This window comes from Balaenoptera musculus, chromosome 8 (genome assembly GCF_009873245.2).
Source record: "Balaenoptera musculus isolate JJ_BM4_2016_0621 chromosome 8, mBalMus1.pri.v3, whole genome shotgun sequence".
NCBI classification, from domain to species: domain Eukaryota; kingdom Metazoa; phylum Chordata; class Mammalia; order Artiodactyla; family Balaenopteridae; genus Balaenoptera; species Balaenoptera musculus.
The window spans coordinates 100,195,022-100,219,419 of record NC_045792.1 but is presented as its reverse complement, the minus strand read 5'-3'; the positions used below and the strand labels follow the sequence as shown (position 1 = coordinate 100,219,419).

General features: G+C 57.3%; 1 protein-coding gene across 8 annotated transcripts in view; it reads left to right on the top strand.

The window, feature by feature from the left end:
• The first annotated feature begins 434 nt into the window (after positions 1–434).
• The window catches only part of SYT7 (synaptotagmin 7), a 63,416-nt gene continuing 39,452 nt past the window's right edge, over positions 435–24,398 (top strand). For all 8 annotated transcript variants that reach the window (XM_036861248.1, XM_036861245.1, XM_036861247.1 and 5 more), the window contains exon 1: positions 435–616. In XM_036861248.1, the coding sequence (XP_036717143.1) occupies positions 586–616 (31 nt within the window). In that variant the 5' untranslated portion in view covers positions 435–585. The remainder of the gene's footprint in view (positions 617–24,398) is intronic.

Here is a 24,398-nt window from a genome sequence, read left to right as displayed (position 1 = left end):
CCCTGCGGGGTTCGAAGCCGCTGCCATCAGGGGCGCACCGGCGGGGTGGGTCGATCGGTGCGGCGGGACCCGCAGGCCCAAAGAGCCCAGCCGGCGGGCTCCGTGCCCTCCCTGCGGGGGCTGCGGGCGGGGCGCGGGGCGGCGGTGGTGCCCTCGGGGCGGCGGCGGGCGCGGGCTGCAGTGCGGCGCGCGGCCGGCAGCGGGCAGCAGGCGGTGGCAGAGGCGCTCGACAGCGGGCGGGCGGCGCCGGCGGTGCCCCGGGCGCGCTCACACACGAGCTCACACACACATACACACGGCCTCGTACACACTCACACACGCTCCGGCGCGCACACGCGGCGCACAGGCCGGAGGGAGGAGGCTCGGCGCGGCTCGGCGGCGGCTGCAGCGTGCTCGGAGGGCGGGCGGGAGGGCTGGCGGGCGGTCCCCGCTCCCCGGCTCGGCGGCTCGGTGCAGCCCGCGCGGCCCCCGCCCTCGGACCCGCCCCCGGGGGTCGCCCGGCCCCATGCCCTGCAGCGGCGGCGGAGCAACGCGCGGCCACGGGCGGCTCTGAAGAGCCCGGAGGGAGCCGGCGACGAGGGGACCATGTACCGGGACCCGGAGGCGGCCAGCCCAGGTAAGCGCGGCCCCGCGCGGGCTGGGGCGCCCCGAACCGGCGGACAGGACGGCGGCAGCTCCGGGAGCCGTCTCGGAGCCCCAGCCCGGGGCTGCTGTCCGCCGGAGCCGCACGGACTCCTCCCACCCAGGGTCACCCCACACCGGGGGCGCGGGCTTGAGCGGCAGCAGCTCGGACCCCGGCCCCCCGCAGTCCGGGCACTGCCAAGCTTGATGCCGGGCGCCGGCTTTGCAGTGTCCCCACAAGGACCTCCCCCCCACCCCCAGCAGCCCAAGGACAACGTGTGTGGCGGAGCGAGGAGCCGCTGCCCCCGCAGTGCCCTCAGAGGCACCCCCGGGTCCCCAGCACCAGTGCCTCCCGGTAGCCAGTGCTAGGGGACCCCAGAACAAGGATCCCGGGCAGCTTTCGGCCAAGGTTGTGGGCACCGGGAAACAGAGTGACATCGGCGGTGCCAACTGTGAATTGAGAGGGTGCCAGGGGGCAAGTGGGAATCTGGTGCAGCAGCAGGGGAGGGGGGCTTCTAGGGGGTGGTGAGCCGCAGGAACGTTGAGGATGGAGGCAGGGGTACCTGAAGGGAAAGAGAGCACAGATTGGTGAGAATAGGGGTACCAGGGGAATGTTCTCCTGGGCTTGGGGAGGGGGGAAGCAAAGAACCCCAAACTCACTCCAGTCCTGTCAGGGGTGGCAGGGGGAGGGGCCGTGCTGCTTTGCATTTCTCCTGAGCCCAAGCCGGGGAGTGGCCTGGGAGCCCACGTCTGCCTGGCATCCTGGAAGCCAAGCCAAGGAATCTTTCCACCTTCCTCAGGAAATTGCTCTGCCATTTCCTCCTTGGCTCCGGACGCCTCCTCACACAGCGCCCACCTGTAGGCAGGTCGCCTGCAGCTCCTGCCCAGTCTCAGTCTCAGCTCCCACCTGGGGTGCCCCACCCCGGACCCAGCACCCGCAGTCTGCCAGTTCTGGCAGCAGGGTCTCCTCTTCTGGGTTTCTGTCTGATGCTAAAAGCACGACACCTCAGCCTGAGGACTTGCTCCCGGACGAAGAGCCTCTAGGCTTACTCCTGCTAACCTCTGGGGACTGGGGGTCCTGGGGGAAAGGATAGCTCTAAGGCCCTCCACAAAAGGGGCCTAGAGCCCCAAGGCTTTTGAGGGCAGTCCAGTGGGCGCCGGCTTTGCCCACTCTTGCCCTGGCCCCACATCTGCTCTTTCCCTCTAGGGGCAGCCTCAGCCTGTCCCTGCCTCCATTCTTACCCTCATCAAGTCATGGCAGCCCGAGCCCACTGAGGAGGACCTCCTGGGTGCCAGGCATTGCACTCATTCAGTGCTTGCGTATATGGGTGAAAGAGACTCAGTCTCCCTCTCTGGAACCTCATGCCCATCTATGAATGTCCTCTAGGTAATGGCGGAAGGGACATTGCCTTTGGAGACCCCTCCCTTCATCTCTCTGGACCCAGGTCACCTACCCTGGCATCTTTCCCCAAGAGACTGCCAGCTTCCAGCACTTGGACCAAAGACAGAGGTGTTCTCTTGCTTGGATCACCCTCTCAGAAGCCAATAGCTTAGTTCAGAGACCAGCTCCAGGGTATGAAGATGGAAGGGGGGATGCAGTGAGGACACTCCCCTCCCCCTGCCCTGCCAGGCTGGCAGCCTCCCCTTTCCTGTTAGGCCAGTGACCTGGGGCCCTGCCCTCGTCCCCTCTCCCTCCCTCCTTTTTCCTCCCACGCCTGGGCACCATGACATCACCACTCCTCCAAGGACCTCTGCCCTCTCCATGGAGGCCAACTTGATGTGCTTGGCATCTTCTGGGGAAAGGGCCTGGAACCCAGTGCTGCCCCTGGTGTGTTGGCGGCCCCCAGACTTTTCCCTCTCCCCCTTGAATGGGCCTTGCTGTCTGGGCTGGAGACCTGTCTTGCCCACTCTGGTTGCAGGACCCACTAGTCCTGTGGCAGGGGCAATTCTGACCGGGAAACAGACCAGCCTTACGTTTACTTCTCTCTGATGTGGACACTGGGCTGGATGGGGTCAGACATAGGCTGGAGAGGGCAGAATTTGCTTTTGATCCTAGTCCCCTGGGGATCTCTGAGGGGCCAGGGGGTTGGGGGCCTCAATCTGGCCTCTGTGCCCTCTGGCATCCCGGCCCACCTCCTATAATCCCTACAGCTCCAAGCCAGACTTCCCACCACCACCCCCCTGCCCCAGCTCACCCCAGGCTCCCCAGACCCTGCTCGCCCGGGTAGGGTATGTGTCCCCCAAGGCAGGCACCAGGTGGGAGTAAGATATGCAAATTAATTCCCGTGTGATTCAGGCCCATCCCTCTGGTCCCCCAAAGGCCAGTACCATTTACATCCTCATCCCCTCATCCCACTGCCTGGAACACCTGTGGCCCAATCCTTTAAAAAAAATCTTAATCTCCTGTCCTCTTGTTCCAGGATGGTTCCAGAAGGTCCCTGTGTACCCCCTCCTTCAGCCCATGCACTCTGCAAGTCCCCACAGGGCTCAGCCTGCTGCTAAGACCCTTATCCTGGCAGGGGACAGGAGCAGTTCCCTCCCCTTGTGGGCCCCTAGCCTCCAGGCAATTCTCTTCCTGATCTTTTGTGGCTGAAGCAAGGGACTGTGGGGAAAAGCCACAGCCCAGTGAAGAACGAAGACAGCCCCCCGCCCTCGCTTCTCCTCCAAACTCTGCCTCGCCTCCCCCCAGCCATGCCTGCAATCTCCCCTCTGTCCCCTCCAATAAACATGCGGCCCTCTCCCGGCCCTCAGCCTCCATCCTCTGTCCATCCCAAAGCTGGCCTGGCCAGGCCTCCCTGTGTCTCTGTCCCCTGGCAGGGCAGGGCCTCATCAGGCCCGCAGGGGTCAGTGTTGCAGTGGGCAGGCAGGACGGCAGCAGGGAGAGAGGGAGGGAGAGGTGACCTTGTGGGTGAGCAAGGCCAGAGAGGCAAAGTCTGGGCTGGTGCAGCAGCTCTGGGAGAGGGTTCAGGTCCTGAGGGCTGCCAGCCCTGCCCCCAGCCCTCTATGAACTTGTCCTTGGGGATAGCAGTACTTGAAGTCTTCTCTGTCTGTCCCACCTGTTAGTGGGCTCTGCCCCCTACAGCAACTCTTCCAGGCAGGTCATTCCTAGGGAGTGTGGGGGACCCTCTGCATGGGCCAGGGGGCCTTGGCACAGAGGGTCTTCTCTCTCAAGGCAGGAGGATCCACACGATTGTCCAGGCCAACCCTCCACCCACTGGGCACAAGTGAGGGACAGAGGCTTTTGGGTAGCGTGTGGCGCAGGAATCGGGGCTGAAAGGACAGATCAGCGGTGTACGCTGTGAGGGCCATCAAGTTTAGGGACAGGGGCTGGGGTGTGGGGCTGTCCAAGGAGACCTGACTGACCATTTCACTGACAAACCCTCCCCCCACCCCCAGCTACCCCATCTGCACGGGCCCAGACCTCCCTGGCCTGCCTCCTGGGCTTGGCTCACAGTCTGGGACTGAAGATCAAGTGACCTCCCAGCGGGCCATGGCTGTGAGGGGGACTTGGGGCAGGACAGGTCCAAAATGCAGGGCTGGACGTATGACTTCTGCGGGGTTTGGGTCAGGGTAGCCAGTGCCCCCAGGCTGTAGCATTTCCAGGGAGACAGGACTGCCCCCTGCCCCTTGGCCTTGGATCATGCTGTTCAGTGGCCTTGTGGGGACAGCTTGACCGATAGGCTGGGTGCTCAGGACTGGGGGATGGTGGAGAGGGAGAGAGCCTCAAAGCGCCTCCTGGTTGGGGAAGAGGGGCCAGAGCAGGCTGGACTGCGGTGGGAGCCCACAGGCCAGCAGGTGACAGGTGAGGGACAGCTGGAAGGCAGAGGAACAGGTGGGTGTCAGGCGAACAAAGACAGGCCCCGGACAGCTGGGCCCTGCCCCTGGCTGACCCCAAGCTCAGGCCCAAGGGGCACTGCAGACAACATAGAGTGACAGTGGAGGACTGTCCCCTTCTTACCCCCTCCAGCCCTGCCTGAGGGACCAGCAGAGGAAAAGTGTGTGGTCCCCCCCTTCCCACTCCTCCTTTCCTCACCCGCACTCCCCGCCCACCCACCCCCATTCTCTCAGGGGCTTTGAATCTTTATTGAATCTGATGGACCGTTCTCAGTAACTGCTTCCCGCAGGGGAGTGAGGCTGGGAACAGCAGGGAGAGGAGTGGTAAGGGGGGCCTCGTGGTGTGGGGGGGTGCTCGGGGTCGGGGGGGCGTGCGGGAGGCCCAGTCCTGAGCAGAGGACTCTTGGCTGGAAGAGGAGCTGGCTGCCCAGGCTCCTCGGAGGCACGGAGGCATCTCAGGTGGGTGCGGGCAGCCCCGCGTGGAGCCGGCGCCCTGTCCCCTGGGCAGTGCCGGGCAGGTGGCACATGCCGCCGGTAAGGTCAGTGTTCTCTGTTGGGGCGGTCACTGGTCTGGCCAGGTGCCAGAGCCAGCCTGTGCCAGGCCAGCCCGGGTGCCCACCTGCCTTGCCAGGGGACCCCAGCCGGTGGTACCAGGTGGACCTTGCCAGTTCCGTGGACGTGGACGTCCCTGACCTTCCGGGCAGCAGGGGCAGCCTTGCTGGGTCCTGTCCAACTTGTGTCTGGAGGGCAGGACTTCGGTCTCACCCAGCAGAATTCCCCAGGGGTTGGAATGGAGTTGGCAGGCAGCATGGGACCTGTGGAAGGGGCTGGATGACGCCCAGAGCCTGTGCCTGGAACTCTGGACCCAGTTGGTCAGAAAGTGGGCTGGCACGTCGGGCCTGCCCTGGGGGGCTCTGCAGCTTCTGCCTGGAGGAGCCCCTTGGAAGAGGTGTGTCGCCTGTGAGGCTGGGCTGGGAGCCGACCGGTATGGTGAGCTGGGACATTTGGGGAGTTGACGTATCCGAGGGATTGAGTGTGTGGGGCTGCAGCACCCAGGGAGCGGGAGGGCGGGGCCGGTTCACAGAAGCGCTGCGCTGCGAGTGTACCTGTGTGTGCGCGGGTGGCAGCTGGACGGCCGTAATAGCTGTGCTCGTCTGAGCTCCGTGCCCGCTGTCAACAGCAGCTAATGAGTGGATTTGTAGCGAGGTACATCGAGGTGCCTAGGGAGCTGTGACGGAAAGCGTTTGGGGAGGGCAGCTCCCCTGGCCCTGTACCCAGCCAGGCGGGGCCTGTGCCCTCGAGGGGCCCTGCCTGCCCCCTGCCACACCCTCCCACCTGCCAGCTTGGCCACCTCCGAGGACTCCATCTGCTGGGAGCAGGGCCTCACTTGGCTGTGTGGCGTGCACGGGCGTGGATGGGGGGTGGGGGTGGGGTGGAGCTTTGGCCTGTACAGATACAGGCATGACCACAATAGCGTGTGGGTCTGTCCGTGTGTGTGTGTGTGTGTAACTGGGCACGCATATGTGTTTGTCTGATTCAGTGTGTGTGTGTGTGTGTGTATGCACCCCTTCCCAGAGCCCTAAGAGAACTGCCCACCCAACCTCAATCTTGGTAGTGGCCCTCTGTCTTCGATGCCCTTCCTGGAGTGCAGGATGTTGGAGTTCTCCAGCTGGCTCGGGGAGAAAAGGGGGTGACACTTTCTGCCCATCGGAGGAGGCAGGCGGGAGAGGTCTGAGCCCCAGCTGGGAGTTGCTGGTTGCATCAGCGAAAGGGGAGAACTTTGGGCCTAGAGAACCCCAAAACCCCAGCCCTGTGGTTCTAGAGCCCTCAGGAGCCCCCAAAATGAGAGAGGTGGGGTGCCAAGGGGTCCGTCCTAGCAGGTCCGTCTCACAGTGCTGGCTGGCGAAGCGAGCACCCTGCTTCCAGCCAGGCGGGGTGGCGGGTGTGGGAGGCCCCGAGGGGTGCCTGCTTGAGGCCCTCCACGAGGGGAGCAGAGGAGAGAGCTGTGTGGCTAATGTGTCCAATTAAATTACTTCAAACCCTGCCGTGGCAGATGCTCCCGGCGGGGCCCTGGGTACAAATTGGATCCGTCTCATTACCACGGGGTGGTGTCAGTGGGGCCGGAGAGTGGTGGCCAGCTCAACCAGTGCCCGGCAGGCCCTCTCCTGCTCTGCCCAACCTGGGCCTGCCATGAAACCCTCGAGCACTCGCTCACTCCAGCCTCCCTCAGGTTCCTCAGGTCCACCGGGTCCAGATATTGGGGCTCCCTGTACACATCCTTGCCATCCCGACCCCAGTCCCTGGCAGCCCAAGGGCCCCTCTGAGCCCTCACTTTCTTCCTACAGGAAAACGGGAGTCCCCTGCTTTATAGGGGGCTCAGCCTAAGGAAGCCCCTCTTAGGTCACCCAACATACCCTGTTTCCTCCCCTCATAATAACAATAGGACAATAATAGCAAGTTCTTATTTGTGGAGCCTGCAGTATGTGCTGCGCACTTTACATCCGCAAAGCAGGGGATGGCTTGCTTAAGCTAGGTCTCTGGGGTCAAACAGCTTCTGGCAGAGACATTTGCGGCTGTGTCCCTGAAGCAAGTTACTCACCACCCTGGCCTCAGTTTCCTCCTCTGTTAAATGGGTATGATGATGGTTCTTACCTCCCATGGAGTTGGAGGATGAGATAAGGCAGAAAACATCTTTAGCAGAAAGCCCTGCACATAGTAAACACTCAGTCAACGGCAGCTGTTATCAACATCACCCTGCACCGAGTGATTGATGTGTGGGACGAGGGTTCCGGAAGCTCTGAGGAGGACAGGCCTGCCTCAGCCCTGGTGGAGGAGGCCTGGGGAGGGCTTCACCGAGGCAGTGTCTGTCGGTTACCATCAAAACAGCAAAGATGTGTGGAGCGTTCCATAGGTGCCACGACGTACGTTAGCTTGTCCATCCTCAGACCACCCTGGGATGGGGGCACTTGCAGTTAGAAGTTGATTTGGGATTCCAGCCACACCACCAGACCCAGGAGCATGAGCGTTGGGTCCGGGGCTTTGGGTCTTGAAGGAAGAATAAGAGCTTGCCATGTGAGCAGGCAGGGAGGAGGCATTCTGCGTGGTGGGGACAGCACATGCAATGGCCTGGAGGTGTGACAGGTCTTGGCCAGTCGAGAAAGCAGTGAGTGTCTGAGCGTGGGGGGCTGGAAGGAAGGCCTTTGGGGGGCAATAGCAGGAGTTGAGGGTTGGGAAAGGTGGGCTGGGCCAGATTATGAAGGTCCTGGCATTCTGAAATAGGAAAGCTGGACTTTTTTTTTTTTTAAATTAGGGCAATGGTGGGCCATGGATGGCTTTCAAGCATATCTCTATAAAGAACTTTAACTCGGTGGCAGTGTGGAGGGTGGGAAGCCTGGAGACAGGCCCATATCTGGAGCTGGGGGCCCAGCCATTAACATATCTGTTCCCACCTCTACCCAGACCCTCCTCAGTCCCTCACCTGCACAGGGCTGTGTCCAAAGCACCCATACCAGGTGGTCTGGGGCCCTGGCCTTTGAAAGCTTGTGGTGGGTAATGGGCAGTCAAGGGGACAGCCTGGCGCAGGTGGGCACAGATTTCCCCTCCCCACCGGGGGCTTACCTAGGGGGCTGGGGTATCAGAGAAAGCCTCCCAGGGAGAAATGTAGAGCCAAGGTGGACAGGCCCAGGGGCTCAGCGAACGCGGTTAAGGTTCCTGAGAATCGCTTCCGCGCCCCCTGCCCCCACCGTGGGCATCAGGGCCCAGCCCTGGAGGAGCCGCACAGCTCAAGTTCCAGCTGCCAGGCCTGAGCTCCAGAGCCCCGCCAGAGCCAACCTGTCTCCACAGCAACTAGGCAGGCCGCCCCCCTCCCCGTGCCCACGGCCCCTGGCACAGGGGCCCATTCACAGCAGGGCCTGGGTACATCTTCCCACTTCCCTAGGGGGCCATCCCAGAGCAAACGCTCTCACACCCAGGCACTGGCAGCATGCGAGCATGTTGGCATTTGGGTCCGTGTGCACACGTGATGTGTATGTGTGCCCTGCAGCAGGAAGCAGGGGGGTGGGGATGGTCTACGTTTTCTAACCACCTTAGCTGGGGATTTATTCCCCTGCAGGAGAGGGTCCAGCAGGCACCATAGAGCTAGGCTGAACTATGGGCTCCTGCCTCAGGGATCACGGTAAGGAAGGCAGCCCAGAGAAGAAATAGTTAGGAGGATTTGCCGGTAAGGGAAAGCAGCGAAGGAGAATCTCTTAGCCGTGCCTGGTGGGTCCACAGACCGTCTTGTTCTTCACATACATCTTTCATTTAATCTTCACAGCAGTTCCTCAGGGAGATATCATTACCACTGTTGTACAGATAAGGAAACTGAGGCGCAGAGAGGTGGAGTGTCTCACCAGGTCACTCAGTAGAGCAGGGATGAGACTGCAAGTCAGCCTCACCCCCAATGCTAGGTCTTAACCACTGGGCGACACTGTCCAGTGCCTCCCTTATCCCACTAGGATCTGAGCCAGCCTGTCTCTCGGCCCATCACTCGGAAGGGAGGGCTGGGAATCAGTATTGGCCCCAGCGCCTGCTTTAGTGCTCGGTGTCCCCTAAAGCTTTGTTCTCAGGTCCCTGGAGCGGGGCGGAGCCTCCTTCCCACCCTGTCTCCTCTCCCTCTCTCCAGGCCCCGTGGAAGGATCCTCTCACTCAAGGGGAGGCACCCCTTACTCCCTGCTTGGCACCTGCCAGCCCTGGAGGAGCCTGATGAATCGGCTGTGTGTGTACCCCCCCCCACAGAACCCCATTCCTCCCTCTCCAGCCCCCGCCTGGTTAGGGAGGTGCGAAGGGAGCGATTTCACAGCCTGTCAGCTGAGGCCTAAAAATACCCAGAACTCTGAGATGCTTGGGCAGAGGGAGGAGAGAGCAGGGACCAGGGATGGGGTTGTAGGGGGTGCAATGGTAACTTGGGCAGAGAAGCCCTCTCGGCACCACAGTCCTGCTCGGGAGTGATGGGCAGAGCCACTGTCCCCTGGTCCCCCGTCTGGCTCCATATCTGGCAATGCAAAGGGGAGCTGGCATCTCTAGGGTCTTGAGAGCTCAGCTCTGGCACTCAGACCTAAGGGAGGGCTTAGTCTCAGACAGGAACCGTGGACCTCGGGCCCCCAGAGCCTCCGATCGATGCCTCTTTCTCCCTCTCCACCCCCGGTTTGGCTGGCATCTCTGGGCTGTGGGAGCCAGGCTGGGCGTGTGCCTGCTTCCTTCCTGGAGAAGGTGCCCGCTTCTGTTAGAGGAGAGGTGTGAGGAAGGCAGCGTGGATGGGGGTGCCGGCAGGTGCGGGATGTGACGTGCGAGCCACCCAGGCACTGGAGGGGGGCAGATGAGAAGGGGCGTGGTGGCCCACATCACTACCACATGGCCATGTGCTGCAGCCTGGCACACGGCTTCCACGAGTCAGCCCAGAAAAGGGGGCCGTCCCTGTGTATGCGTGCATGTGGGCCTGCCGGAGCTGGCCTGTTCTTGCGGACACGGATGGCCGTGTGTGGCTATTCCAGACAGAATCTGGGTGGAAGCACAGGAGCGGGCGTGGAAGCACGAGCAGACGCATGTCGTGTCACGCAGACACATGACGGTGTGTGTGCTTCCCATGTGGAAATATGATGGCATGTGTGCCTGTGCAGAGGGACATAGGCAGATCTCTCTGGGGCACCAAGCAGGGGCTGAGAGAGTCATAAGGGAAATAATGCAAAGTAGCAGCCAGAGCAGGGGCTCTGCATCAAAAGCAATGGGGTGCGAATCCCAGATCGGCCACGTATTGATTAGCTTTGTGGCCTTGGGCAAGTTACTTAACCTTTCATTGCCTCATTTCCCCGTCTGTAAAATGGAGACAATAATAGCTCCTACTTCAGAGGGCTGCTGGGAGGGTTCGCTGAGTTAATGCCTGTACACTGCCTGGAACCATGCCTGTCACAGAGTTAGCACCGTGCATACTAGCTCTTGTTATCTGGTCCTACCCTTTGATGATATAGGTGGGAGCACCAGACCAGAGAGGGCAAGTGACATGCCCAAGGTCACACAGTATGTTAGTGGCAGAGCCAGGACTAGAATCCAGACTCCAGCACCTTAAGACAGGTCTTGTTCAAGTCTGAGACCTCCTTTGGGCCACAAGAAGCCTCCATAACACAGAACTGTAACCCCCTTGGCATTTGGGGCCTAGATTCTGCCAGGGCTGGGCTGGGATCTTGGGAACTCTGGGATTTGAGCATCTTCAGATAATGCTGGCGTAGAGGGGTCCTCAAAGCAGTGGCCAGCCGCCTGAGTTAGAACCAGGCCACTGGTTAGTCTGCGGACTTTGCCAATTGCTCAACCCTCCTGAGTCTCAGTTTCTTCCTTATAAGAGAATAACAGTAATACATACTTTATAGGGTGATCGTGGGGATTAAATGAGATCTGCATGTAATGTCTTAAGTGGTGGGAACACTGTACCTAGTAAGTGCTCAATAATGTTAGCTGCAATTATAACCCTTGAGAACCCTCCCACCCAGTGCTCCATAAATGGTGACTTCCTTTCCTTCCCTTCCAGCCCCTGGCAACCCTCACTCCCTTCTGCCTGCCACCCCACACTCCACAGAGCTTAGACTGATCAGGGACTGACTTGCTGGCGACCAAGACCTGTCTTGTCTCCTGTTATTGGCTTTGCCCAGGAGGGAACAGGACCCACCACTGCAACTTAGCCCCTGATCCCTTTTCACCTGGCCTTATCACTCACTTGCTCTATGACCTTGGACAAGCACTCTTTCCTCTCTGGGCCTTGATCCTCCCTCTGTAAAGTGGAGGGGCTAGACCACACAGCCCCAGAGCCCCTTGGTCATGTTGTTTTGTGACCCAGGATGGTCCTGGCTTAGCCTGCTGGAGGGGGTGGCAGGTTGGCAGGAAGGAAAGTCGGCTGGCTGCCTTGGGTGAGTGGTGCATCTGGGGCCTGAGCCGGCTGGTGGCCTGCCATCATGCCCGCCCACACCTGTGGCTGCGTAGGAGGGCGTGCAGGCCCGACTGGCTGGGCACTGACATTGGGGGAGGCTCAAGGACAATGATGTAGAGAGAGCCCTTCTTGGGGCCCTGGGAGCTGCCACTCCAGCTGTCCTCCCCGGCTCTCCTCCCCTTCTCCCCAGGGATTTCCTTTAGCAATTCCTCCTTCCCCTTTCTGGAGTCTCCCAGTATCTCCCTGTCTCTACCTCTTCCACTTCTGTAATCTTGACCATTTTCCAGGGTGCCTTCTTTCCTCCCTCTGCAGAAGGGAGATCTCTCCCTCCTCTTCTGTCTTCCTGCTTCCTGAGATGCCTCCTTTTTCCTCCCTATGACGTGTCCCCGTTTCTCTGGATCCTCCCGCCCCCCCCCTGCTGCTGCTGAGCCTAGGTCTCTCTCTTACTCTGCACGGCACGTCTAGGCTCCTTCCAGCTTCTTGTCCCCTGGCTCTCTTCCACTTCAGAGTCCCTCCCCCCTCAGCATCCCCACCTCCCTTCTTCCCATTCCTTGGAGCCTCTTACTCCACCAGCAGTCCCCCTGCCCTCAAAAGTTTCCTGGCCTCCTTCAAATGATGGGGCCGATCCAGGCAGTTTCTGTGGCTGGTGCTGCTACCGAGTACCTCAACAACCCCCCACCCCTGTGAGTTGAGTAAAGGGGTCAGCCCAGGGCCCAGGGACTGGCAATCTTGCCTCCTAATTAGCAGGAAGTAATTGCCTGGAAACAATTTCATTAGAATGAGACTTCGAGACTCCAAGTTAGAGCTGAGCCAACTGATGGCCCCTAGGGAGCAGGAGAAGGGAAGCAGCTCAGGTCAGGGCCTCAGGAAGCCTGATCTGAGATGAAAGCCCTTAAGACCCCCTTTCTGGCTCGCCTGCAGGACCCCAGCCTTGAAGAATGGGGGAGAGAGAGCACTGGGCTGGGAGTCCCACCATCTTCATCTGACTTCTGGCTCCACTACTCATTGTGTGACTTGGGACAAAACTTATTCCTTTGAGCCTTAGTTTTTTCTCTCCTGTAAAATCAAAGGAGGGCCTCAGTACCATGAGGGCTGATTCGGACAGTGGCTCTGAAAGCAATTTGCAGGCTGCAAAGTGCTGTGGGAGTGTGAGGTGCTACTCTCTTCCTCCATGTGGCTCTCAGCTGAGACATGAGGATCATGGAGTGGTGGGGTAGTCTTGGAAACACCTAAGTGGCACTGAGGCTTCCCGAAGAACATGGAAGGATGGTGAGGTAGACCCAGCTGAGCTGCAAGATTAAGGGCAGACAGATGTGGTTTCCCATGCCAGTCTCAGTACTTGCACCACCCTGAGTGGTCACCTCACCTCTCAACTCCACTTTCCTGGTCTGTAGGATGCTGATCATGATGCTTTCCTGGGGGAGGGAGGTTTGGTAAGGCTGAATGAGATAATGTTCGCAGAGCTTTTAGCACAGTGGTTCGCCTACAGTACGTGCTCAATATTTGCTATTAGCTATATCTACTGTAATTAAAGGCTATTATCTTTACTCCATGCCTGGATCCAGAGAAGCTGATTTGGGGGGTGTTGTCTTCAGGTGGTTTTGTTTTGCTGTTTGTTTTTTGGAAGGGGGAATTTCTACACCCAGTGAGGCTAACCAAGCAGATCTGCTTCTCAAAGTGCCCCTACTGTGGGGTGGGAGGAGAGGAGTGGGCTGCAGCTGTGGGCTTCTCCCCAACCCTGCTTCTCCTAGGCAAGAGCTGTGGGCAAGTGTCTTATGTGGGTGGGGTGTGAGGTAGAGAATCCTCTGCCCTGGTGGAGGGGGTATTAGAGATCTTTGTGTTCATCTCGTTAGGACTGGCCCAGCAGCGGGGAGAAAAAGGTTGTTGTTTGTTTAAACAGGTCTACCCCACCCACCTTGGAGGAGGGAACAGAAGTTTCACTCTGGTAGGGTCCAGCAATGTGGATTGAGCCTTTGCTGTGAATGGGGCAGCATGGCACCCCAGGGTGGCTGGAAAACAGTCAGACAGCCTGGAGCTTTTGGGTGTTGGGCAGCACTGCAAGCTCAGAGCTCCAGATTGCCCCGGGAGGGGTAAGGGGGCGGCGAGGGCCCGACCGGCTGCCTCTCCTTCCCCACACGCCCAGCGCCACCGCTGGGGACCTTCTGTGTTCCTGCTCTGAGCGCAGTACCCGCGCCAGCCGCCAGGGGGCAGTGCGGCGGGGTCCCCTGAGGGAATGGGATGCGGCATTTACATTAGCGGGGAAACCCTTTTTGTCTGGGGTAGGGCTGCTGACTGGGGTTCTTGGCATCTGCGGACCTCATCCAAGAAAGGGGGCTCTTGAGGTCGGGCTGCTCACTGCTGTGGCTTCAGCTTCGGACTTATCAGGGAGTGATTAGCAGAGTAAGGTAGGACCGCTACGCTGCAGTCCTGAAAAAGGTTTTCGTTTCCTGAATTCCGCTCGCCCGGGGCAATGCACGGGGTGGCCTGGAGGAGGGGGCAGTCTCGGGACTGAGTTCTGTTTCAGCACCACGGACAGAGGCCGTGGGCCGATCGTTGTTTCAGCACCGCGGACAGAGTTCAGAGCAGCGGGCTCTGTGGATCCATCCAAATATTTGTGGTGCAAAAATTACCCCCAGAATATGAAAGAATGGCACTTCCAAGAGGGAGTCTCAGACACTTTATATTCTAACGAGGAGACTTGGGGCCAGGCAACTGAGTTAGTTGACTAAGGTCACACAGCCACAGTGACAGTGGGTGGCAGAACTGGGTTCAGATCCACAGTGGTCTCTCTCCATCCACCTCTCCCACACCTGGATTCCCACTGGTTATATCCCTCCTTCCTGATCATCTCTGAGAGCAGCTTCACATTATGTTGCATCCCCAAGAGCCCTTGAGCTGGTGAAGATTAAGTGGACGCCCTCCGCCACCAAAAGCTCAAGTCAAGAATCTGAATCCCAGGATAGAAGATTCCTAGCCCCTGTGGCTTTCATGGCTCCAAGCTTCAGGTGGGAGGGCATCAGGGCAGGACAGGTGCCCTGTCCTGTAAGGAAGCCTATGACTTGGGGAGGTAGTGTTGAGTCATCAGCATGAAGAACTCTTAAGTGCTCTGAGATCCTCAGATAAAATACAGCACACTGTTCCAACCCCAGCTTCTTTGCAGCCATGTATTATTAATAACAATAAGATGCTGATTTAGGCCAAGGCACAACAATGCATTATTCATAAGAGTAACTAGTGGTCAAGGCCTGCACTTAATCATCACACGTCCCTGATCCTGCCCCCGCTCCACACTCCTGGTGGAGAGACCCTCCAACTGAGCTCCTCCTTTTCCTGGGCTCCTGCTGCCCTGATGGACATGATCGTTTTCATGGCTGCCCAGGCAGCTCATCAGCTTTGGGATCAGGGTGGGTGGCATGTTCCGGGCTAACTTCTGGCTGGACACCCTTCAGTCTGGGCTCCCTGCTCAGAGCTGGCACCTGGCCCTGTCTGTCCTGAATGGCTTTGACCCTGATGACTTCCATACTCAGCAGCTCTCTGGTGTCTACAGATGGCCTATTACCCCGCACCCCCTCTTTTGAGGCTGAAGACTGAAGCCAGATGCACCAGGCTTCCCTAAGCCAGGAATTGTGGGAGTTTTGGGGGGGGTGGCTGTGGTGAGAGAAGGGGCTCACCGGGCAGAAGATACCCCCATCATCTCCATTAAATATGACGCTGGATTTAAAACCCTCGGTAGACTCTGGAGCACTTTGTAAACTGTTCTGCACTGAACAAACCTGAGCCATTATTACCAAGGCCACGCTCTCTGCTGGAAGAGAGAGCAGAGGTAGAGAAGGTGTGGATGAGGCCCTCGTAGCTCACCAGGCCCCGCTCCCTGATGAGGAGTCGGAGTGCTTGTGGATCCTGACATGTCCCCATCCAATTTCTTGCTGGAACGGCTCCTGGCCCATCCGGATAATCCTTCATTCGCTGTTTACGCACTTGACATCTCCTCTGAATTCTAAACCGTCTGCATCCAGGCGGCCTCTGCGGCCCCTGCCAGCACACTCTCCCTAGCTCACTCACACATTATCTGTTTTTATTACACTCAAAGTTGAGGAGGCTTGCTCTCACTAAGCCCCTATTTTCAGCTACTTGTAACTTTCCGAAACAATTCCCCTCAGGCCTCCTCTTTTGCCAGCCTTGTTCCCGCCCCAGGTGAGGCCGCCACTGCTTTCTGAAGGAAACTCAGAGAGACTGTCCGGAGGGCATGGGGGCAGGGCCAAAGCTCAGTTCTCCTGGGAAATGAGTGCCAGGCTCTCTTTCCTCTCCTTTGTCTTCTTTCTTTCTACCCGCCCATCTCATTTTGTTTTTCCTATTGCAAGGAAGGAGCTGCCCCCGTTCCCAAGGTGGGTGGCCTGGAGTGGGGAGTTTTAGAGTGAAGAGAGGGCAGAAAATTCAGCATGACAGGAGGCCTGGAGCTTTGCCTGGCTGTCTGGGGTTCAGAGTTTAGCTCATTGGTTTTCTGTTGCTTTCTCCCACACTCTGCCTTTTTCTGGCTTTCTTGTGTGTGTTGGGTCGAGAAGAGGAAGGGAGGTGGGATAGGCACCAGAAATGTTCCCTTCCCATGCCCAAATAGCCCTGGGGCTGGTAGGCTCTGCCCTTGCCCTCCCACCTTCCCCCATTTCCATCTGCTCTCCGTGCACGCCGCGGAGGGGTGCTTCCTGTGGAAACCTGTGACTCCAGCTTTCGCTGTTTTCCACCTCGAACGTCATCCTGCAGCCACCGAAGGATGGTGGGGGGAGGCGCTGGGGCATGATGCACCGTCGTGCAGAATCAGGTGGGAGGAGGCAGGACCAGGATGGGAATGTGATCCGCAGCGTCACTGCTTTATCTCTGGAATAGTGGTTGCACCCTAGTCCGCACCAGAGGCACGGCCCTGGGAAAGTCCTCAGGTACCCCACCCGCCTCTTCTTCCTGCTCCTGCCCGGCCCCAGGCACCCAACCCCCAACCCGTTCTGAGACTTTGAGAACATCTGAGCATCTGTCTAATGAGGCTGCTTTACTGAGGCCAAGGGCTGGGGCAGTGGAGGTGGGAAGGAGCTGTGGCAAAGGTGTGTGGGTAAGAGGGGTCTCTGAAGTTGCTTGGGGAAGTGGAAGCCCTTTCCCTGGCTGCTCTTTGTTTTGTGTTCACTCCATTTCTTTCTTCCCTTCCGTCTATCCTCGGAGCAACTTATTTTAAGGCTTAGCTCCCGTGGGGCACAGAGTTGAGCTCTTCCAGACTCCAGGCTCAATCCTGGCTTTGTCTCTCTTCTGCTGTGTGGGCAAGTGTTGACCCCTTCTGAGCCTCAGTTTCCTTCTTTGTAAAATGAGGATAAGAGGATTTACCTTCAGAGGGTGCTAAAAACTGTGAACATGATTCAGTGCTGAGCATACATTAGTTACTATGACTAAAGGCACTTGGTGAGGAAAGCAAGGGCCTGGGATCTGAGGATGACTCCAGGACGTTAGGAGGGTCTGGGGGTGATGGGACAACTTTGGACGGGCTAGATGTGAGGAGTGTGTGTGTCACCATCTGAGAGTGTCAGAGCAAGTGAATTCTGGGGAAAAGAGCCTATGTGCCCAGATCTCCAGCATGTCTGATGGCTCCTCTATATCGTGTCCTGGGCTATGGGCTGTGGGAGACTCCGAGCAATGAGGAGAACCTCTTGGCCCTGCTTGGAGGACAGGCCTACTCCCAAGAAAAGGAGGCTGGACAGAAGGCAGTTCATTCAAGTTTGGAGACTGCTGTGAGCACTTGTCATCAGGGAGGGCTTCCTGGAGGAGGAAGGCTCACGTGGACCTTGAATAATTTCATGCATTTGTTTAGCACATATTTATCCAGCCTCTCCTATGTACCAGACCTTGAGCTACAGAGATGAGTGATCTGGGGGTCTCAGTCCTCCAAGTGTTCCCAGTGGGGAAAGACATACAAAATGCTAATTATTAATCCACAGTGATGAATTGTCATAGTTACGGGGCGACAGAAAGGAATGTGGGAGGGAATGAAGACCATCTTTGTCTAGGGATCTTGAGAATAGAAAGAAGAGAATAGAAGGTAGAGAATAGAAGGAAGGGCATTCCAGGCAGAGGGAAGAGCTTATGTGAAGTCTCAAGTGTGAAAGAGGTTGGCCTTCTTGAAAGAAGGAGGGAAGTGGGGTGTGGCTGGGTCACGCAGTGTAGCATGTTACAGAGTGCTGTCATGTGCTTCAGCTCAGAGGGGGACAGCCATAGCAGGGTCAAGGACGAGTTCAAGTTGCCTTAATTCTCCACACCTGTTTTTTCCTCTGCGAAATGGGGATAATAATGGTAAAGTTTGCAGAGATCACATGAGATGGTGCCTATAGACTTCCTGGCACAGTGTATGCCACAAAAGGCACGTGCTCAATGAATGTTAGCTATTATTTGATCCTGACAACACCCCAGCAGGGGAGGTCAGGGGTTCTTATCATCATTTGAAGGTAAAACACTGAGGCCCAGAATGGGACTCGCCCTGGGTCACTGGCCAGGAGCAGAGGTGGGACTTGAACCCAAGTCATTTGCAAGTCTACTGCCTGTCCCACTGCTCTGCTCCAGAGGACAGATGTGCATGGGGAGAGAATTCCAGGCCAGAGGAAGTGCATGAACATTTAGACCTTGTGGACAGCAGAGTGGTCTAGGCATCTGTTCGTGACCGTGACCGTGACCGTGGGTGTGTGTGCATGTTTGTGTGTGAGTGTGAGCATGGGTGTCAATTCAAGGGGTGAGTCAGCATGGCTTGTGTGTGTGTGTGTGTGTGTGTGTGTGCACGTGCGTGTGTGTTTATATGTGGGAGGCGGGCATAGGCGTCTGTGCCAAGGGTGAGTCTCTGTGGCTCGTGTATGTGTATGTGAGCCTTGGGTGTCCACGTCTCTGGCCTGTAGGTGTGTGCCTGCTCCCCCCTCCCCTCCTGTTCCACCCTGGGCAGCTGGTGAGCTTGCCCTCAGAAGTCCATTCCCTCTCCGGCATCTCCTCAGGGCATCTCAGCAGCCAGCGGCCCTGTTTGATTCTGTTCATCTATAAATCATGGCTTGCTGAGGAGATGAGAAGAAGTTGGGAGTGGGGGCAGAGCCCTGGCAAGGGACGGGGTCAGGTCTGCAGTTCACACCTGAAGCCTAGCCTGGCTTCCAACTGTTGCACACCCTCACCCCCCAGCCCCATGCCTCAGCCCTCCCCATTCCTTGCCATAGGTGTTCACTGATGCTTGCTCTTGGTTAGGCCCTGGGCCAGGTCCTGGGGCAGGGATCAGGGGTGCACAAGATCGAATAAGACGTGACCCCTGGCTTCCGCTATCCTGTGGGGAAAACTAAACGTGTATTCAGTATTTCATTCAACACTCATTGAGGGCCAACTCCATGCCTCAGATGTCTCTAATGCAGGGTTTGACGTGGTAATGCTACGATAATAGCTAGCATTTATTGCCTACTTATTCTGTGTCAGGCACTGTGCTAAGTGCATTCTTTGTGCTAATTCCTTTAAACCTCACAGTAGTCCTATGGGGCCTGTACTATCCCTGTTTACAGATGGGGAGACCAAGGCACACAGAGATGAGGTCACACAGCTTGGAAGAATAAGAATCCGAATTGCCTGACAGTCTGGCTCCAGAGCCCTGGCACTTAGTACTGCACCTTAAAACAAGGGTGTAGGCACGGTGTGATGGGAGCTCTGTGAAATTAATTCCCACTGGGGAGATTATGGAAGGCTTCCTGGAGGAGGTGCTTTTCATCTGGGTCTAGAAAAATCAGGATTTGTCAGGCAAAGATGGGCATGGGGGAAGACCAGAAGGGATCCTGGTGTGTGTGTGTGTGTGTGTGTGTGTGTGTGTGTGTGTGTGTGTGTGTGTGTGTGTAAAAGAGAGAGACTCTCAAACTCTGTCACTGCAGCCCGTCCCATCTCTTCTCTCCCATCTCCCATCTTGTTTGGGTGACAAGTGAGATAACGTATGCAAGCACTGGGCATTCAACAAATATTTACTGAGCACCTCCTGTGGGTTTGCCTGTCACAGAGGTTATCGGAATGAACAAAGCAGATACAGCCCCTACCTTCATAGTCTGGTACACAGTAGGCACTTAATAAATGGTAGCCTCTATTACTATCATTCCTAGAGGCTTGGGATTCCTCCTCACTCATTCGTTCAACAAGCATTTATTGAGCACCTGCTATATGCCTGGCTCTGTCCTTGGTGCTGGGAAAACAGCAGTGAACACGAGATTGATCCCTGCCCTCATGGAGCTGACGTTCTAGAAGGGAAGACTGTGTGTGGGCGTCTTGTCCACCTTCAAAGGGGGGCCACCTCCTCAAGCACACAGGTTTGATTCACCTTGAGAGCTCCCGGTGGGGTGGCATGGTCAGGACCATGGGCTCTGCCCACAGCACCTGGCAAAGCCCACAGGACTCTACTGGATTGTCATTAATCCTGGGCTCTAATCGGTTGACATGGCCACCAAAGGCCTGGGCAGAGGGGCAGGGACATGCCTGAGTTTACATCTCACGTCCTGGCACCCCTGGGACTGGACCCCAGAGGCCTAGCTCTCCTTGTTCCTGGTTCACCCAGCCTCCCAGGTCTCCCGATGTCATCTGTCCGCCCTTGTCTGTGTCTCATCCCTGGGACCCAGATGTCTCCTCTGCCCAAGGATAGGTCGTGGAACTCAGCTCTGTCAAAAGGCTGACTAGGGCTGCAATATTTTCTTTCCCCAAATGTTAATATGCTGACGCTAAGGGGACTTGAAACCATGTATGTCATCGGAGGAAGGGTTAGAAGGGCTGGGGCAGCTTTGCCTGGAGAAGACTGGAAGGGGACATGAGAGCTGTCAGCAAGGATTTGGAGGCCTGTCATGTGGCAGCGGGAGCCGGCTTGTTCCCGGCAGCTCCAGAGGACAAGCTTAGGACCTCGGGGGGAAGTTCCAGGGAGACAGATTGAGTTCAGCTCAAGACACAGCAGCCCTAGCTACCAATGCCCATTTGTGGAGGGTCTGCATCCTGCAGAAGCAGCTTCCTGCCCCTGACAGGGCTGCCCAGGGCGTTCGTTCATTGATGAGGCCTGACTTCCAAGGTCCCTTGCAGCCCGAGACACAGTGACTCCGTGCTCTGGGAATGGTTTCACCCTGGCTGGCAGGCAAGAACAGGCTTGCCTCCCTTGACGGCAATATCGCGTGCAGGCCGAGGACATCGTGTCACTTTTGTTCACAGCATCAGTGCAATTTTCACTGGCAAGCATTTGTTTTACCCTGGATTCAAGGGCTGTCCAAGGGTTGCTTGGTGTGGGGGGCAGGGAATCTTTGGGGGAGGGGTCAGCTGCCTGGAAGATGACAGCATCCATTCATGCTGCAGGGGTTCCTAGGGTCACTGATCCAGGAGGGTTCAGCTTTCCTTAGTAACACATCCCTTTCCTCAAATGGAACTTTCTGTGGAAGCCCAAGATGTGAAACAGGGAAACCATGCTGCTTTGGTTGAACAGGGCTTGAGGGGACACAGCCTCATGTAATCGACATCCATCTCTGTGGCCCCTGAGAAATTCCTGGGAACCCTAGGTGTTCCAAAGAACACACCTGGAAAACCACTGACCACTCGCCTCTGTAGTGGGTGTGATGTCAAGACAAAGAGTGTAGACTGTGAGTCAGACTGCCTGGGTTCGAACCCTGGCTCCACCGCCTACTAGCTGAATGACCTTGGACAGAGTACTTGACCTCTCCGTACCTCAGTGTCCCCATCTGTAAGATGGGGACAATCTTAATGCTCACCTCAGTTATTGTTGTGAAGACGAATTTGTTGCTGCATGTGGAACACCTAGAACACCTGCTCCTCATTCGAGTGAGGAAGGATCAGCTCTCCACACATGAAGGCACCGATTCCAAGAGGTCGAGTGCCTTGCTCGTGGCCACACAGCTGGTTAGTGGCCAGAATAAGGCCTCAGCCTCATTCTCCTAGACTCCAAGCCCAGGGCTCATTCTCCATGCCCTCAGAATACTAATTGCTTAAGATGGGCATTCCCTGCGTCTCTGGGGACCATTCAGAGGGACCACTGGCTTTGGGGATTGACAGCCTCTGTCCTCAGGAGCTCTCCAGCCTAGAGCAGGGGTTGAGGAGCAGGTTTTGATAAGGACCTTGTTTGGCAAAGAGAGGAAGAGGCTCCAGGGAGGTAATTCCTTGGAGAATTGCCCCATGGCCGGAGATATGTGGGGGAGGGTGCATGCAGAAAGGGCACGAGGGCAGAGGAATCATCTGGACTCTGACCTCCTGCCACAGCTCCCAGCTCGTGAGCTCGCTGACTCCTCCTCTGATCCTGCCCCTCCCCTGCTCGAAAACCTTCCATGGCTCCTACGGCCTACAAACGCGGGAAGCCCCTCGGTCTGGAAGACAAAGCCCCTCGCCATCAGGCCCTGCGCTCATTCCCAGCCTGGTCTTTGCCACTTCACTCCCCATAACCTAGTCCAGCTCCTCAAGCAACATGCCTGACCCTTCTTCCCCTCTCATGCCTTTGCTCTTGCCGTTCCCTCTGCCCAGATTGTCCTACCCTCACCTCACATCCCTCTCCCAGACCACACTGAATACCACCTCCTCAGGAAAGCCTTCCCAGATAGCTCCCTAGTCCAGCAACCACTTCTTCATCTGTGTTTCCAGAGCTCTCTGTACACCTGACAGGGAACTAACCCAACAACCTTAATAATAATCCGTATCTACTGTGTACTACCACGGGGTGGGTGCCATTATTATCTTCACTTTATTTTTTTTTAATGTAGGGTTTTTTATTTATTTATTTTTATAAATTTATTTATATTTTATTTATTTATTTTTGGCTGCGTGTGGGCTTCCTCTAGCTGCAGCGAGCGGGGGACTGGGGGTGGGAGGCTACTCTTCGTTGTGGTGCGGGGGCTTCTCACTGCGGTGGCTTCTCTTGTTGCGGAGCACGGGCTCTAGGTGTGCGGGCTTCAGTAGTTGTGGCTCGCGGGCCCTAGAGCGCAGGCTCAGTAGTTGTGGCGCACGGGCTTAGCTGCTCCGTGGCACGTGGGATCTTCCCGGACCAGGGATCGAACGTGTGTCCCCTGCACTGGCAGGCGGATTTTTAACCACTGCGCCACCAGGGAAGTCCCTATTTTTTTATTTTTTCATTTTTGGCCGTGCCACACGGCACACAGGATCTTAGTTCCCCACCCAGGGATCAAACCCGTGCCCCCTGCAGTGGAAGCTTCTTAACCACTGGACCGCCAGGGAAATCCCCTATCTTCACTTTATAAAGGAGAAAGTGGAGACACTGAGAGGTTAAGACACTTATTCAAGGCCACACAGCTATTGAGAAGCAGAGGCTGTAGTCACACTTGGGTCTTTTCTCAGGTATTTTGGGTGTTTTCTTGAGCCTCAGCCTGGGTGCCCTGCCACTCCCTGGTTCTAGGACACCTGGCGTGCTAAGAAATAATCAGCTGAATTCTCACCTGTCCCCTGTGCCTCATGGTGGGTTCTTAATAGACAGTGATTGAAGAAAGCTCAGCCCAAGAATGGAATTTACTTTATTTAAAAGTGAGTTCAACAAAGGAAGGTCTGCTCCCCCAGCCCACATAGCGCCCCACCCCCCAGACCCTCCCCATGGGGCAGGCGCAGCTTCCATGAAGAGAGCTGGAAAAAGCGCCGGCCCCATTCTCGGAAGGTATGTTCGCACACCTCTTTACCACAGGCCTGGGTCTGGGGGCCCTGGTGGTGTGCCCTGTGGTATTATGCACCGCCCCACCCCCAGAAGCCTGGAGGTTAAAGATGGAAGCCTCCCATGTGGCCTGAGAACTGTGACAGATGTGGCCCCTCCAGCCTTGCAGAGCTGTGCTCCTCCACCCAAGGGAGGGAAAGGCAGGACCAGTTCCTCGGTGTCTGTGGCCTGTCCAGATCAGAGCTCCCTGGTGCTGCGGGCCCTGAGGTTGACAGTGAACTGGTGCAGTGGCTTCCTGGGGACCGAGGCTGTGGACCTGGGATGGGAGGAAGCTTAGTTGGCCTGGCAGGTGCCCAGCAAGGGTGGCTTTTTCCCACAGCTCGGAGGCTCCGGAGGTTGGGGAGGGAGGGGTGGGGCCCAAGCAGGATTCTGGGGAGAGCGGGCAGCAGATCGGCTGCCCAGGGCACTGGAGTGGTGGTGGGAGGCGGCCCGAGGGCCCTGAGAACAGGGGATGACCGCCTGGCCCTCCTTCATGAGGCCCCGCAGCAAAGCATGAGACACCGGATGCCCAGAAGCTAAAACCGCAGGAACCAGGACCAGACAGATCTTGTCAACTCTTAATTACCACCATCGCCGAAACCGAAAAGCCTAAGCAGGCTCCTCTGTAAATAAACAGCGTCTCCTTGACTTTAAGACGCATCCCCGCGTACACATATTTACAGAACACGTGTGATCTATGCTGGTCTCTGTCGACTCACTCCCCCACATGACAATTTCTGGTCAAGTTTTGCCTTCCTTACATTTGCTTTGGGCTCGTGTTTACAGCCACCTGTGAGGAGGGAGGGAGGAGGTTTAATCCGCATTTACAGGGGGAGAAAACTGAGCTGTTAGGTGACTAAAGCCACACAGCTAGCAAGTGGTGGGATTTGCACAGAAACCCAGGGTTTTGCTCCCAGGGCAAGTCCATCAAGGTTTCCACTCCTAAAGCATAGGACCCCTGAGCTGTTAGAATGGAAGCTGTGGGGCAGCCCCTGGGAACATTTAGGACATTGCCAGCCAACAAAGGCGGGGCTGAGCCGATGGGGCGGGAGGACTGGAGGTGAGCTCAGGGGCTAGGGCATGGGAGGACAGGGTGTGCAGAGGCCAGTTGGGTGGACTTGCAGCCCAAGAAAAGCTGAGCTAAAGGGGATGAGGACGGGTCAGAAGGTTCCAGAGTTTCCCTCTTTGACTATACATGTAGCTGTTGAGTCTTGGGCAACACTTAAGAGGGTCTGTCGTTGCCTGTGGGGCAGATGTCCTCAGAGGGACTATGGGAACTAA